This window comes from Colletotrichum fructicola (assembly GCF_000319635.2).
Source record: "Colletotrichum fructicola Nara gc5 chromosome Unknown KSG_Nara_v1_contig09, whole genome shotgun sequence".
Classification (NCBI taxonomy): Eukaryota; Fungi; Ascomycota; class Sordariomycetes; order Glomerellales; family Glomerellaceae; genus Colletotrichum; species Colletotrichum fructicola.
The window spans coordinates 417,109-433,098 of NW_027094059.1; the positions used below are offsets into that span (position 1 = coordinate 417,109).

A 15,990-nucleotide genomic window follows, 5' to 3' on the forward strand; every position below is an offset into this window, starting at 1 on the left:
GGTTCCCCCGATCATTTCGTATCGTTGGTTCAGTCTTCTTGGGTCTTTGTGTGAGAGATTGTGAGCGTAAGCATTCTCCGCCCCTGAACCCTGAACCCCGGCCAGCCAATACGGAGTTGCTAACTCGTTCAGTGCACCGCCTGTAGACACTCTCCGTTCCAGACCTCGAGCTCTGCCGCTCTTCCTCGAATCCGCCAAGGCAAGGCCGGAAATGCCTACTGTATCACCCAGAGGTTTTAGTGGTGGCGCAGACCATCCATTTGATACCACCCACGCGGGCGCAGATTCGATCGAAATGGCCTTGCCATCGCAATCCGCGACAGCGATCAGACCGTTCGCCGAAGAAAAAAACATGGCATGCTTCTAGCTCGCGCCGACCGCCCCGAGACGTCGGCAGCATTGGGCTCGCTAGGCGATCGGCAGAACAGCTGAAAGATAACGGCAGCGGTGGCGCCCAGAAAACTGGTTTCAGCAGATGAAGCGTTCAAGCGAACGAGCACTAGGGCCACCGCGCCATCCCGCAAAGGGCGGGCTAAGCTTGTGGAATGAGGCCATTCGTGATTTCTCGACGCGGTTGTCGAAATGCCGCCGTCTTTCCTGTCCTTGGTTTTATAGACTTGGCGAATCCAGGGGTAGCTGGGCTTCTGGTGACTGCGTTCGCAGCGTGCCTCGGGCTGAATCAAACGGGAGAGCCCGAAAGGCTGGTTTGCCAAGCCATTCCGGCCCCATTTCCGGGCCCCGAGCCCCAGACCTGGCCTGCGGAAAAGCCCACCGAGGACGAGATAATCAAAGGATGCCGGGCGGACCTGACTCGCGAACGGTCGATCTCAGTGGCAGGTTCGCACTCAACCCCGATGCGTGGATGTGTTCGCAGGATCGCGGATACGTGCGGACTGGTCCGGACTGTGAGGAGTTTGAGCCGGTTGATGGCCGGCCAGCTGGATCGACAGCCACGTTTGCAAGTTCCGCCGAGATATCTTGCTGCTTGGACAGTCGGCAGACCTGAGATCCTCGGATGCCGTGGATTTTGCCGGCACTGTTGGGGCCAGACCATCCTCAAAGACTCTGTGACATTCGTTGGTGGCCTGACAATCGTTTGTGGTCTTTCTCATGGTCGCGGTGGATGCCTGGGGGCTCCAGGGGATTGCGCGTGTCGATGAGATCGGTGTCCGTGATGCAGCATGGGCCAACTGACACCAGGGACCTCAATCTTTTTGACTTTCATCGATGTTGTTGGTTAGCTCGTGTCTGGTCCGCACGTCGCGCTGGCTGGTCCCAAAAAGCAGGGAGGGTTTTCGCCTGGCCCAGGAACTGACCCAGGGATCATTTACAGGCTTTAGGTGATAGCTTCAACAGCACGGGCTCGTCGCTGCCTCTTTAAACATCGACAGCCTGTCGTTGGTGTTTTCTTCAACCCAAGGCTGTTGCGTCGCAACGTTGTTACCCATTGGATCTCTATGGATTCCGACGAGATACCCCTGACCAGGCACAATATTTCAGGGTTGCTTCTTCTTGATACGTCAATACCATACAGATGACGCTTTGAGCTTGAACAAGACACGACTAATACCAACTGGACCATGACCAACTGCAGCTGGACGAGTTGGACTGTCGCATGCTTGGTTGAAGCCACTCGCCTGGCAGTCCTAATAGAGGGCAGTTCGGTCACCCACAATCTCGTATGCCCCCCATCAAACTGTTCATCTGTATGGTGAATGGTCCTCGAAAAGTCGATTAGGCCGAGTCTGGAAGGCCGCTCGCTTCCTGCAACCGAGACCTGCATCGACCAAGACAGGAGAGAAGGAGAGTACTATGCTTTGGTGCTATAACCACCTTCCCGGTGCGAAGTAGACGACGCATAAAAGTATCCGTACCTCAGGAAAGTTTCGTGTACGCATCAGTCATCAGTGTTCCGTCCAGACCTTCTTCTTGACAACTTCGCTCCACAAGGCTTTCGAAGGCGGCAAGGAGTGGTCTGGAGGTCTACATTTCCCATTTCCATCATTGTCGAGATCTCCGTGGGCAGTTTGTAGGACAAAACGTGTATTGAGCGTCGAGCTGAGCAAAGCTTGCCACCTCAAAATTTCGGGTGTCCATGACAGCTCCGTCTTGGGTAGCAGGCCTGAGTTGGTTCAAGTTGTGGACCTCGTCGGCGTCAGCTGTCCGCTTTGGCCATGATTGTAAGGGCCGATGAGCCGCATAAAATGCCCGAGCATGTGCAAACTGAAGGCAAAGTCGGTAGAAATCACGGGAAATCCTCCGCCCGGTCCTCGAGGAGTTGGTTTCCGCCGGATAATGTGATGGATATCCCATCCGAAGACTGGAGAACTGTTCCTCTTTAACTGGCATGACCCTGTAAGTCACATTATTTTCCCAGGCATATTGTAGCCAAACCGCTCACTCTTCATCCTTTCAGTGATTAACTGACTGAACGCCGTCAATTCTTGTTAGGTATCAACAACTGCTATAGTACACGCATACATCTCATTGCTTATTTCTCAAAGCGCTTGGCAACGGTCTTCCAGTTGACGACGTTCCAGATGGCGTCAAAGTACTCGGCCTTGCGGTTCTGGTACTGCAGGTAGTAGGCGTGCTCCCAGGCGTCGATACCGAGGAGGGGCTCGAGGTTGCCGGTGACGGGGTCCTGGTTGGCGCGGGTGACGACGCCGAGGGTGCCGCTGGTCTTGTCCTTGACGAGCCAGGCCCAGCCGGAGCCCTGGATGCCGGCGAGGGAGGTGTTGATCTGCTTCCTCAGGGTGTCGAAGGAGCCGAAGTCCTCCTTGATAGCCTTCTGTTGGGGGGTTAGCAAGTGTTCACAGGTTTGCTAGGGAGTACAGAGGGGAGAGAACGTACAGCAAGCTTGCCGTCGGGCTCGCCACCGCCGTCCTTGCTGGCAGGGGCAAGGTTCTCCCAGAAGAGGGAGTGGTTGACGTGACCACCGCCGTGGAAGTTGATCAGAGGGGCCTGGGCAGCGGCCTTGGCGAAGTCGCCCTTAGAGTTGGCCTCCTCGACGGTCTCAAGAGCGGTATTGAGGCCGTTGACGTAGGTCTGGTGGTGCTTGGAGTGGTGGAGCTCCATGATCTGGCCTGAGATGTAAGGCTCGAGGGCGCCGTAGTCGTCTGGAGGGGCATTGTCAGTGCTGCGATAGGAAGCTAGAGAGACGGCGCTACTAACAGGGCATGTCGGGCAGAGTAGCCTTGCCGCGGACGAAGCTGGTGCTAGCCATAGCGGCAGCAGGCTTCGCGGCACCAGCTCGCAGAGCTGTGCGGAGGACGGGAGCGGTTCGGAGGAGAGTGGACGACATTTTGCGTGTTCTATGTCTGTTCTGGTGTCAATTGGTGTTCCTGACGATACTCCAATTCGAAATGGGAGCGTTGGGAGCAGAAATAGAGGGAGACGCAGTACCTTTGAACGTGCAATTGGTGATTGACAAATGCAGCAGAATCGCAATGACAGCTTCAGGATGATGTCAATTGCGGGAGGTTCGGTCGGCTATTACGTGAGGGCACCGGTGGGAGCTCGGATCTCCAGAAAAGCTGCGACTGGTTGCCGAGCGGAGCTCTCCACTGCTCTCAGTGCTTCCAGCGGGCTCGCTGCTTCTCGGTGCACCTTCTGTCCGTTTCTGCGAATGAAAGCAGAATGTCGTCATCCACCCAAGGTGGGGCAGCCTGTCACCTCGAGCTTTTCACAGCCAATCCCAGCCAGCCGGGTTCCCAAGTGTGCATTCTTAGGTAATCCAGCCTCTTCCATTGGCTGAGCCACCAGCCACACTCAGGACTTCTCAGCATCTCAGCCACATATGCTGTGGCTGGTGCTCAATGGCGGGGTTAGACTTGGCTTTGGTGGGCTGGCTGCTGGGTCGCGTCAACACCGCAACTCGACGCGTCGAGCTTCGACGGTAACATCGTCAAACGGCCGTTGCTTTCCTCAACATCGACAACACCTACCGCAAACCGGAGCAGCCGCCATGTCCTACTACGACATTGACTCCATCCTTACGGATGCTGAGGTATGCCGGCACTCTCTTCAGCGCTGCACCACACTCCTCCATACTCTGCACCGATCAAAGCATACGTGAACAAGGCCACACAGCTAACGCAACCAAGAAAGTTCCCTGCAAATTCGAAATCGACGCTGCCGACCTAGGCTATCTCGACAACAACCCATCGCATGCACTGAAAGCCGGCACCCCGATCACTCTCCCCCTCTGGCTTGCCGAGATGCTCGCCCTCGCCAGCACCGGCGAAGACTCCAAGGCCCCGGTCACTCTCAACCTGCCTCCCGCCCTGTCGAGCCAAGTCGTGCAAGCCCTCAAAGCCGACTCGCGAGCCGTACCCGTCCGAGATCAATGCGCCCACTTCTACGGCCTGGGCACTCGCATCCTCGACCTATTTGACGAGCGCGAACTGAGCGAGGTGATGCGCAAGACGTTTGTCACGCGGGCAGCCGAGATCTCTTTACACGCTCGCAAGGGAGGCGATGATGGCGTTGGTGGCTCTAGTGAGGACTTCCTCCGCGGTCTGGATGAGTGGGAGCGAAGTCTCTTCCGCAAGGCACACGACGGCACGAAAGCCTCCAAGGAGTGGATGGACAAGGTCAAGAAGCACTAGAAGAATACCCCGAGTGAAAACACTGTCTGCCTCGTGCGATGCAAGGTAGAGCAAGGCGCTCAAGAATCGCACGTTGGGATTTGGAGGCACCGCGAGGCCATACCGCCAAGCCAAGTTGCATTGCCAAATTACACCATGCAGGCATGAGGCACTACATGCGAAGCAGCATCCAGACACGGAGCAACCGCACTTTCGGCGCTGCTAGTCGGCCCCTTCGGCCCAGCTCCGGAGACCGAGCTGGCCGGACGTCTGGCATCAACGTCAAATTGAACTTGGAGCCGGCGGCTATGCACCCCGCGAAATTGTCCGGAAGGCGAAAATAGTCACCGTCAGACGCAATTGTCCGTGTCCCAGGTTAAGCCCGTTTGTCACAACAGAGCGCGGGGTCGGAGGAACTGGCGGGGCTGACTCGCTCTTCGGCTGTGGGAGGTAAAGCCGAACTGACAGAAAAGCACGACCAACTTAATGATTAATGAATGATAAGCAACGTCTAGAACGACCTTTTTGCATAATACAATTGCCATTTCAATCAATCTGGTTTGCTGACGGGGACTCGCTGACGGGGACTCGCTGACGGGGACTCGCTGCCGGGGACTCGCTGCCGGAAATGCGGCTGTCATGGTTTCACATGGGAATCTTATCGAGATCCTTCGCCACTTATCTGATATCTGAAGGAAGGCGGGGCAGTCCGAGGAGATAACAAAGCGCATGGCTGTCGGCGGCTTCCGTGCCTCCACAACGCTCCCGTTAGCTCTCCCAAAAACATATAGAAAGGCCCAAATCGTCCCTCATCTGGCTTTCTTGAGTGAAGCTGATAGACCGTTTGCAACTCTCAACAGAAAAAAATTGCATATTGCTACACAGCCTCTCTCAATGCCTCACGCAACTCCCTCGACCACAATGGCTTCTCAAGCAACCATCACGCCGCTTACCCCCGCCGAGGGCTCGGCTGTTGATTTTGGAGCAGTCGTCTCCAACGTTGATATCGAAAATCTCACTGGTAAGAACGCATGAAGATACAAAGTGACGTTGATGTTATACACGTAAGGGAGAATACCCGTAAAATCGGTAACCTCCTATGGTAAGCTCTTCGATCTCTCTGACGTTGAACACAAAAGGCTGACATCTTCCAGATGCCGACTTTGACGCCATCCGTGATGCTCTCTTCAAGCACCAAGTCCTCGTCTTCAAGAACCAGAGCCACGTGTCCCCCAAGGCGCAATATGAAATCACCCAGCGCTTCGACCCGGATGCCGGCGCCTCCTACGGCCATGCCAAGACCATCGACGCGAAGCGCTCCATCTTGCACCCCGACCTGAAGACCATCCCCCACCAGCCCCAAGTGCAGGTCATCGGCAACGGCTTCGTAGAAGAGTATGAGGGCCTGAAGAACATCCAGCTCCGCCACCCTCACCACCGCACATTCCACGCCACCACCATCCCCGCCGAGGACGACCTTGACTTCACCCGCTTCTACCGCTGGCACATCGACGCAGCCCTTTACGGCCTCGCGCCCCCCGTCGCCACTACCCTCCTCGCCGTCCGCGTGCCCGGCGGCCGCAAGCAGAGGCTTCGCTACGACGACGGCACAGGCGAGGAGATGACCGTGCCCCTGGGCACCACGGCCTTCGTCTCGGGCTACGCAATGTACGACAACCTCTCCCCGGAAGACCAGGAGTTCGTCCGCACCACAAAGGTCGAGTACGCCCCGCACCCGTACGTCTGGATGTCCAGCGCCAAGTCCCGCTCCGACGGCCTCGGCCTCGTCTCAGAGGACAAGGAGGTGCCCCTCAGCGACCTGCCCCCGATCGAGGAGGACAAGATCCAGATCCTACCCATGTGCTGGCGCAACCCCGTCACGGGCCGGCTCGCGCTGCAGGTGCACCCCTCGGCGGTCCGGAAGCTGCACCTCAAGGACGGGTCGGTGGTGGAGAACCTCGCGGAGGTCCGGGAGACGGTGCACCGGCTGCAGAGGCCCGGCATTGCGCCCAAGAACGTGTACGCGCACGACTGGGAGCAGGGCGACTTTGTGGTGTTCCACAACCGCGGGGTGATTCACTCCGTCGTGGGCGCATTTGCAGAGACCGAGGTTCGGTTGTTCCGGCAGTGCAATATCGCTGCGAGCAAACTTCCCGAGGGCCCGGTCGAGGTCACCGCGGCTGTGTAGGGGAATGGGCTTCACATGACTTCTTTCTAGCGTTTTAGTAAATTTGCAAAATGAAACAGAGTTACTTGTCATCCGTCGGCGCAACCCGCTCCTCCGGTCGTGACGTCCGGGGTTTCTTGACCGCCGGGTTTGACTTCAGCCTCGTAGTTCACACGACCATGTTGCCGGTCTTCCGGGGGCGATGCAACTGTACGCCGAACCACACAGCCGATTAGCATTCACCCCCACGGTGATATGATTTAGGCTTTCGCCCAAGGTTGAGTCTCTGGCGAATAAGGTTTGGTGACATATGTCAGACCTCAGATGAAGCTCCGAGGCAGGCTGGCTGTCGGAGTCAATGGCAGCTAGTCAGTCTCTCACGACATCGACATCCCCTTTCGAGCAGGCCGGATGACTGGTCATAATCCACAATGGGATAGGAACTTCCGGCAGTCGTTTTCCAATGCAGCCATCGTGCACTGCCGGTGACTCACGGCACGACGACGATCTCACGCACAGGGCGATTTGTAGCTGTGACTTGATGTGCTTTTCGGCACACTATTGAAGTTTCCGGTCACATCGGGCGGGCGCACGCAATGACGATCGCAACTGTTGATTCCGTGATCGGAGGTTGCATCGGACCCCTCTGGCCGAGTAACACGGCCGGCTCGTCGAGCACAACCCCGCACCCCATCGTCCCACGAAAAGTAGCACGAAGCGGTGATCATCAGCTCATCGTTTGCCTCAAATAGGTAATCCGAACGGAACGGGAAAGAGGCTCTGCAAGAGATCGCGACTGTGTGATTGATTGATCTAGCCGATTAAAATATGGGGTATTGTGTGATGATGTGAGCAAGCCCTCAATGCAAACAAAAGGGATTCCAAGCCATGCCCGTCCCGCCGATCCGCCCTCCGTCCATGTAGGCCGTACCATCCGCCGAAATAATTGCCGTGTGAAAATGTGAAACCAAACTTTTTGTATGTGTAAAATGGGGTATCATTCTAACCAGAGCCATTATGCTCCGCGCATCGCTGAAGGGAGAAAAGATCGCTGTCCGAAAAGAGCACCTAGCGTCTAGGCATGCTTCCAGAACTTCCACTTCTGCGGCTTCTGACACGCGTCACACTCCGGGACGAGGTACTTGCTGAGCTTCTTCCAGCCCTCCTCGGGAAGGGACTCGATGGAGTCGTTGAGCATGTCCATGCAGGCGCGGGTAGCTATTCTCATGTTAGTCAATCTTGGCCTATGTGTGTCTCGGACCTGAGATTTGACTTACGCATCATCTCCATGGCATCCTCGCTGTCAGCGGCAATCTCCATACGGGTCGAGTTGTAGCAGTGGTACTTCTGCTGCAGCTCCAGCATGCATTCCCACATCTCCTCGAGGTCGGCGCCGTCAGCGGAGGAGCGGCGGCCGGTGAGGGAGGGTCTCGGGTTCGCGGCGTTCTCCACAGCGGCCGGGGCGGTGGCCGGGGCGTATTCGGTCATGGTGACGTGGGCCTCGGGCTTCTCTGAGTTGGTGGCGCAGGGCCTGATCATGTCGTCCTCGCTGTCGCTCTCGGGCCAGGAGGAGTAGCCGGAGCCGCTTCGCTTGGGGAAGTTTCGTTGTTGACGACCGAACATCTTGGATGTGTATGTGTGGATGTGAGCAGGTGGTGATGAGCGTGGGTGTATAGCTTCTTGGTGCTAGTGTATGAATCTGTGTTGGGAATCGATGGGTAGGGGCTCAGAATGGTGAGGAGCAGCCCTATGTTTATATCAAAGTCGAAAGCAGTGCCGAGCAACGAAGTCAACAGGAACGGTGACGAAAGGGGAGGAGGGATTCAAGCCCACTATATAAGCCGCGGGTGCCGGAAGCCCTATGCAGTGATCACCAATCTAAAGCTCAGATCGTTCGAGACGAGGCGCCCTAAAAATCTGAGAAGCGATGGCGATCAGACCCGCGGCGGCGCCCAACGGAACCAGGCCGATCCCTACTCATGCGGTCACTGAGACTTTTGTTCAGGCCATTCCATCAGATGGGTGGGCAATTTGGGTGGCCGCAAAGGTCCGTCCAGGTAGGGACCAAGGTAAAGGTAGGGGTGGGTGTCATCAAAAAAGCGTGGCTAGTGTGGTGTGGGCTGGCGGTACGTATGTTGCTCGTTGTACTAGGTAATAGTTGAGGCACACACCCTTGGACGAGAGTGTGTAGCCAGTAACAACGTAACAAGCGCGCAAGCGTTAGCCGCATCATTTTGCAAAAAGCGACTTGACGACTCCTGAAGGGGGCCTCCTTTCAGGCCGCAGAGTCTTTTCTTCTGAGGTAATTCGGCCTAGAATGAGTAATGAGGATGGGGCCGGGAGGGTGCGCTGAGAGCTCCGTCTGGCCCGGACGCTGCCCGGGACAAGGCATTAAACTGGGCCCTGGCAAGCAATTTTTTTCATCGGTACCTCTTTTTCACAGCTTTGCTTTTGGCGCGTTGCCTCCTTGCTTTCTAGAAACCTGGGACGAACACGCGAATGATGGGACGCAAAAAGGGCCGAACCACGCAATGTCTGAGGGCCAGCAGCAAGAAAGAACTGGAGCTTCGCACGCGGGAAGTTTTCGTGGCTTGACGTTTTGCTCCTTGTTTCCATCATGGTCCCCTGGCGAGAAATGAATTAAGTGAAATTTTCTTGTTGATGCTGCTTGAATTTGTTGTTGCCGGGAGGCTTTGGTGAGGCGGCAGATTGGTACGTATCAAGCAAGCCACTTGGACAAGTTGGACTAAGGTTACAGCTTAGAGGGTATCCGTATCCGTACATGGTACTCATCAGCTTAGCTTAGCTCAGTACACATCAGCGTGCAATGCAGGGCCAACAACACAACATTTGGATCCCAATCCCAAATTGAACCTGAACCCGCCCGCACCGGCCGGCATCCAAACCTCCCGCCCGCGCGCCCTGCCCTGGTTCCCATAGTCGTCCTGCTATGATGTGATGGGCGGTGTCAGCTCTGCGTCCCTGAGTGGACGGAAACAGCCCGCCGCGACGTGGACAGGGTGGCTGCGGCGGTCATGCGATTGAAGAGGGCAGCGCATCATCACATCCGCCCAGGCCGCAGATGACATCTGCCGGGCGAGGAAAGGGGGTTGCTCTGCCGGAGGGGGGACGTTTACTCCCAGATACAACACTCGGATCTACACCTTGGCTTTCTGGCTGTGGTGGTGGTGGTTCGTGTTTTGCTGTGGCGCATGGTTGTAAACAATGTGGCTCTCTTTCTTTTCTCCCTGGCGACAACTAAGACATTGCACGCACTGATTGACCGCCCGCCGCCCCCATGATGCGATGCCATGCGCCCATGAAGCGATAAGGCTTATCCAGGGGCCCGAATCGTGCTATTCGCCAGGGCAGGTTGGCGAGCCCCCTCCTGACCTGCGGTGAGGGCCCTGGAAAGGGTTGAGAGTGTCTTAGACACCGAGACATGCGCCCAGCGCCGGCACTTGCGGGTTGGATCAAATGACGGTGACGATGCGGGAAGGGCGCGGGAGGATTGGGTGTGCAGAGACATGTCAGATGAGTCTTGCGAAGAGCACGCAAGATAGAACCTCACGCACCGCCGCCGCAAACGCAACCACACACAAACTAAAACGGGCGGATTTTCAACTCAACCTGCAATTGCAAGCGCGTGTCCGTGGGGGGGCCGTAAAAAATGATTTTCCCAATGGCCTCAATTTACTGGCGGCGGGCCTCATCATCTCACGTTCCCGTCTATTCCCGCAAAAGAGGGGCCGCCAACACGCAGGTGGAGGGAGGGGCGTTTTACGTTTCACAGGTATCCGTACCTCTGTACGAAGCATGCTTGCTGCATCAGGGAAACGAGAAGAGAGTGGGAGAGAGGGGCCCGGTGCCGCACCGGAGGAGGGGCGTGCCGAAACTCGGTGAAGTGGGCAATAGGCCGACTCCTGGGCATCCTGTTACAAACCTCAACTGTCTTTCGACGCGGACGGAGAGTATGGAGTACACCGCTGAGGGCTTCGGCAACCGGCAGCGCCGGTCGTTGACGATACTTTTACGCTACCTTACCACCCGTCCAAGTAAGAGAAAAAGGTAAGATGGGATCGTCGTGGCGCGGTCCATGGCGCCATGGCCACATCATCAGCCGGACACTTCGGGCCATGCCACCACCCAGCCCAGCTAGACAGGATGACGACCGGACGAAGCTGCTAAGACGAAGGGCCAAGAAAACACGGGCTGATTATTACAGTCTGACGAAACCCGATCCTTCGACAAAGCTTGTGTCGACGTCTGGTTTGCCCGATAAGCGCCTTGACAGCACGAACAGCACAGCCAAAAGGGGTCGATGGCGCTCTAGAATCCGGAATATTGGGGTTGGCAGTTTGGCAGTGCACCACCGAATGCGTCATGTCATCTCAACGCATCCCGTTGGGCGACTCACTGGCGTTTTTGATTTGTTGTTATCTCGTCACTCGGCCCCCAAGCAGCACAACTTCACATGCTCACAGCCACAATTCTCCTATTCTTGGCCGCCGCTTGGCTTGCACGCTGATGACCCCGCAAAGCCACACATCATTATCAACGCCAAGGTCAACGACGAGAGAAAGAGGGTTTGTTGGCGCCGTAGCTGAGCATGCACGCCCGCAAGGAGCCATCTTACGCGAACATTACTCAAGAAGAAGAAACCCCTCAGCAATCGGGCGATAGCCACATGCTGTTGGACAAACCGTCCCCGATGCAACGACTCGACGCAACGACTCCCATCCTTTGATGCGAGGCTCAGCTTTCCCCACAAAGTCGCAAGCCGCAGGTGCCGGGCGGAGCGCACTCCGGGAACTAAAGTTGCCAAGCCGCTGACGGCGTCGTCAGGTTGAGAGAACCGCGACCGCTAACGGCTGAAGCTGACACGAATATTCGCAGGCTAGAGGCCCTACGTGTCAACATGATTTCACGAACACGGCGATCGTTTACCTGGGGCGTCTCCTTGGGCAGCTATTTACCTGTTGATTTGATTAAGCTTTGGGTCAGCCCTGGATAAAGCCCGACTAGCCCAGCTCCACCAGCGGGTCGCGTCACTCCATGGGAACCCAAGTAAATATTGACGAAATAGAGTTAGCTTCGACCAGGCAACGGAGGCTGATGATCGCCAGCCCAACAGTCGGCGCCCAACTACCGACGAACCCTGGAAACAGTATTTGCTTAGGCTTCTGACGATCTAGCATTGTGGAGATGATAAGGCTTGAGTTCAACGAACCCCTCAATTGAAAGACATTGTGCTACCCAAAAGCTTGAGTTACTGCCTTGATTTCGCCTTGCTTCAGACAGGTTCCCTGATCAGGCCCAGGTAAGTGCACCCTTGACGATGTCCTTTAAACTCTCCTGCTCGACCCCCAGCAGATCGTTATCCACCCCGTCCAAGACAGACCTCCCAGCTCCATCCTGGTAAAGCTGGGCGACAAGGAACGCAACATATGCCCCCTTGTAGTCGCCATCCTGCAGCTTGATCCGCCCCTCTCGCCTGGCCTCGTCCGTGCTGACCGTCGTGGTCTTCCATTTCGTGTTTGTCTGCTTCTCCAGCTCGGCAAGGATCTTTCTCTGGGACGTAGTCAGAGCAGCGATGCTAACGTGTCGGTTCTTCGTTTCCTCGGGGTGCTCGAAGACAGCTGCGATGGGCTTTCCGATTTTGGCGATACTCATCGCAGTGAAGGGTTCATTGCCTGAGTCGTAGATGGTAGCCGAGTGCTGTTTGAGATCAAAACCAAAGTCTGGGAACAGCCCCAGTGACTTAGCAACAGGTTAGCAACAAGATCAACTCGAAGTTTGCTGTTTGGTTGGATGGGGACAACAGGAACAGCAGAGACGACGAGACACGACAGAAGCAACAGAGAAGATAGGGACGACCAAGACGATAAGGATAACACGGTGCTCACCCTATCAAGCAAAGGACCATTGAAGAACGATGTCCAGGTGAAGTTGCCATTCTTCTCTGCCTTCTCCTTCAAAAGGTTCAAAGCCTGCGCCTTCTTCCCCAGAATGGCGCGGTACTCGGGAACATCATTAGGGCCTTTCGGAACACCAAAGTCGCTAGGGATGAACCTCTTGACGCCAGCCTTCTCAGCGGCATGTATGACATCGACCTGTCTATCCAAGACAGCGTGGCCGAGAAGGCAGAGCACGGCGTCCTGTCCTGACAAGATTTGCTGCAACGACTGCGGGCTGAAGTCGGTGACGGCAATTTTCACCTGCGGTGGGAAACGCTTCCCCTCGCTAGAGTGCGTAACGATAGTCACAACAAAATCGGCAGCCAGAAGGGCGGGGACGGCATGGATTCCGATGCTCCCGCTGGCCTACATGATATTATGTTAATCGAAGCGTAAACTCGCGAGCACCGGCAATGAAGATTTGGACAGCAACTTACCCCAATGACTGCTACGTTCTTGATTGAGCTCATTTCTTCGTCAATGTATCTTGAATTTTAAGTGAGTAGTGATAGTTGAATTAAACAATGATGTCCTGTCTTCCAAATAGTTCTGTGATCTTGATGATTGCTTCGCCACCACACCTTATACTACCCCGACCCAAGGAGCCAACGTTATCAAACACCATACTCTAATCGATTATTCGCGGTTCAATTAATAATTTATTTTCGGATTTCTCAGCAAGTCTCTTCAATTAGGTTTTGAGACAGGTCCTCTGCCTGCGGTGTAAGTCAAGTCCGGAGATAAGAATGACACAGGGCGTTGCCGCACGGTTTATGCGGGTCTTGTGCGATTGGTGCAAGTTTCAATCTCGCCATCCTTGGGATTGATTGACTGTTCAGTCTCATCTTGTAAACCACAAGGAACAATCGGCAATCGGTGAAAGGGGTGTACGCAGTCGCATTATATGACGGGCTTTGCGCATTCCAGGTGGCCGTCTTCCCCCAGTGCCAAGCCCGGACGGGAAGGCGGAATCGCCATTGTTCCACGGGCTGAAGACTTTGGACGCTCGATCTCTATCCAGCCGCTACAACGTATCTAATTCTTCGAAACATCTTAGTTCGAGCGTACACCTTCGTGTATCAAATTCTGGAATATCTTTTGTCGCACAAATCCATGTGGCTGGGGCATACATCCCAAAGCTCGAGACCCGGCGGTCAAAGACGCTGTAGCAAAAAGGGTCACCCGTGTGCCACTTCCACTGGCTGTCGAAAGAGACGTCACGTATTGTTTCCCTTAAAGTCTTGTAAGAAACAAGTGAAACGATTCTTGAGTCACTCTTTCCCAAGTCCCTCCAACTGTAGTTGAAAACCGTGGAGCAATGACCACAGATGACAGAACGCCCTCGCTTTGCTCTTGTCATATTCTCATTGTTCCAAACGTCATCATGCTTATGATCCATGGGATCCCGCATTGTAAGGCCTTTTGATGCTGGATCAGGTGGTGTTCCCATGAAGATATGCGGGAATATCTCGCGCCACTTGAGGTGGGGACAGACTTGACGAAGGCTCGGCTCATTTTCGAGTAAACCGAAAAGGTATGGTACTGCATTCCGGATATTTCCCTTCTCCTTAGATGGTAGCAATGTAACAACAGTTCGAAGTAATAGTTTTCGTTCAGCTATGATGCAGTTTGCAACCAGCAAAGCTTTGGCTTCGTGGCTGGCGCGTGTGAAAAGAGTCCTAGAAGATAGATCTGCCGGACTGTACAAATCCAGGCGATTGCGATATGAACTTAGAACAGCCCTTATCATGTTCCAATGTAATTTGGGCGGTAGAAGAGGAGACGAGTATTCCCTTTGTGTCCTTAGACCCCCAAATATTGACATCTCCCAGCAGGGTCGGGTACGCCGAACACTTCCTTCCAAATACTTAGGTGGCTCTGAGGATTCTGGTGGATGAAAGATCTCGCACCGATAGCAAAGGATGTCTCTCATGCTAGGTGTTTCCAACTCCAATTGCTGGAGAAACCTGAACCTTGTCCATGGTTTCATACTCAAATTGAAATCGACGAGACATTGCCGCCCGACTTTGAAGAGCATCATCCTACTCGTCAGAGCCAACATTGCACGATCCCTTGGGGCCAGATCTTTGGCTACCAACAAAATGAGCTCGGCCGGAATGATTTCAATCGTGGCGTACCCAGAGATGAAGTAACCGTTGACTACTCTGGGGTTTCTAACGAGGTTAGGCTTTGGGTGAACTTTGCGAGCGCGTCGGAAGACATTTTGCGAACGCCCTTTCGGTGCCCGAACTGTTGGCGCTGTGTAGCCTTCAGGGACTGGTTCTATTGACCTAGCTTTTGGATTGTGGGGTTGGGCCTGTTTGGGTGCAGGAGACTTTGAAGATCGAAATACTAGGCGTCGTATCTTTTGGGAAATAATGTGAGGCATCGCAAAAGATTGATACGCGGCGAAGCATGGTATTAGAAAAGATGTTAGGAGTGTGAAGTGAGCAAAATTCGTGGAAGAGATTCTGCATAGTTTGGATATTTACGGCCTGGCTGATGCTTTGTCTCTAATATTTTACTTTGAATGTGGATCGTAGTTTTAAGCTGTAAAACTTTGCTTACCCGTTGTAAGTTTATCGAGAAACCAAGGTTGCTGGCTTGAAAGCTTACCTTGTTGTCATACCCTCCCTAATTATTCGTCTTCATCTATCGCCTCATGTTGCCATCGTCGCCCAGCGCTGTCGTTTCGTTATCGCAATAGTACGAAACTTTTAGGTCAAGGTTCAGGAGAGCTTTGGGTACAATGTCAAGAATGATAAAACGAATGCGGAAGATTAAGGGCCTTGAGAATATCTCGGCGGGATGCTGCAGCTGACTTCCGTTGTGCGGGAGTGCCAAAGAGTGAAATAACAAGGATTGGGAGCTTCACAACTCTACGGTAGGTTTACAGCCGCATATCAGAACAAACTGATAAATGTAAGAAACGGATTTCAGGTTTACATGTGTAGAAACATCAACTTTACAGTGCCACTTAACTTCCTTAGCCATGAACGCACAGAAAGTTCCACAAGAAAAAGGCTTTTGTTGCATTCATTGTCTCCATCTACAGTCGCTATCAACAGAAATAGTCCCGGTTGACTTCATTCCTCCACGATGACGCTTGGTCTATCTTGCAAAAACCTAGAACTGGCCTCGTTGTACTCCAACTTGCCCTCGCCGCTGTGTCGATCAGATTCGGCCATTTCATTCGCCACTCTGAGGTCGCGCGATTGGGGCGAGCTTGGCGAGCCAGGCAACTCTGCAGGGCTCAGGGTATTTGGCCTCAATCTTA

At 54.6% G+C, this 15,990-nt stretch overlaps 5 protein-coding genes across 5 annotated transcripts; 2 read left to right on the plus strand and 3 right to left on the minus strand.

Moving 5' to 3' along the window:
- Positions 1-2,491: 2,491 nt before the first annotated feature.
- On the minus strand, positions 2,492-3,725 carry CGGC5_v014390 (Superoxide dismutase; the record flags this gene model as incomplete). The annotated part of the gene is made up of 6 exons (XM_066153087.1): positions 2,492-2,791; positions 2,854-3,119; positions 3,175-3,320; positions 3,406-3,456; positions 3,500-3,622; positions 3,676-3,725. The coding sequence occupies 6 exons, from the start codon at positions 3,723-3,725 to the stop codon at positions 2,492-2,494; spliced, it is 936 nt and encodes a 311-aa protein (XP_066007503.1).
- A 242-nt stretch (positions 3,726-3,967) lies between these two features.
- On the plus strand, positions 3,968-4,610 carry PSF3 (DNA replication complex GINS protein PSF3; the record flags this gene model as incomplete). The annotated part of the gene is made up of 2 exons (XM_032023148.1): positions 3,968-4,009; positions 4,107-4,610. 2 exons carry the CDS (start codon positions 3,968-3,970, stop codon positions 4,608-4,610), a joined length of 546 nt encoding a protein of 181 aa, XP_031880034.1.
- Positions 4,611-5,510: 900 nt separating this feature from the next.
- On the plus strand, positions 5,511-6,777 carry CGGC5_v014392 (putative dioxygenase; the record flags this gene model as incomplete). Its single annotated transcript, XM_032023149.1, has 2 exons — positions 5,511-5,610; positions 5,744-6,777. 2 exons carry the CDS (start codon positions 5,511-5,513, stop codon positions 6,775-6,777), a joined length of 1,134 nt encoding a protein of 377 aa, XP_031880033.1.
- Positions 6,778-7,831: 1,054 nt separating this feature from the next.
- Positions 7,832-8,379, minus strand: CGGC5_v014393 (uncharacterized protein; the record flags this gene model as incomplete). The annotated part of the gene is made up of 2 exons (XM_032023150.1): positions 7,832-7,974; positions 8,034-8,379. 2 exons carry the CDS (start codon positions 8,377-8,379, stop codon positions 7,832-7,834), a joined length of 489 nt encoding a protein of 162 aa, XP_031880032.1.
- A 3,687-nt stretch (positions 8,380-12,066) lies between these two features.
- CGGC5_v014394 (uncharacterized protein) lies at positions 12,067-13,183 on the minus strand (the record flags this gene model as incomplete). Its single annotated transcript, XM_032023151.1, has 3 exons — positions 12,067-12,516; positions 12,663-13,079; positions 13,151-13,183. 3 exons carry the CDS (start codon positions 13,181-13,183, stop codon positions 12,067-12,069), a joined length of 900 nt encoding a protein of 299 aa, XP_031880031.1.
- Positions 13,184-15,990: the final 2,807 nt, after the last annotated feature.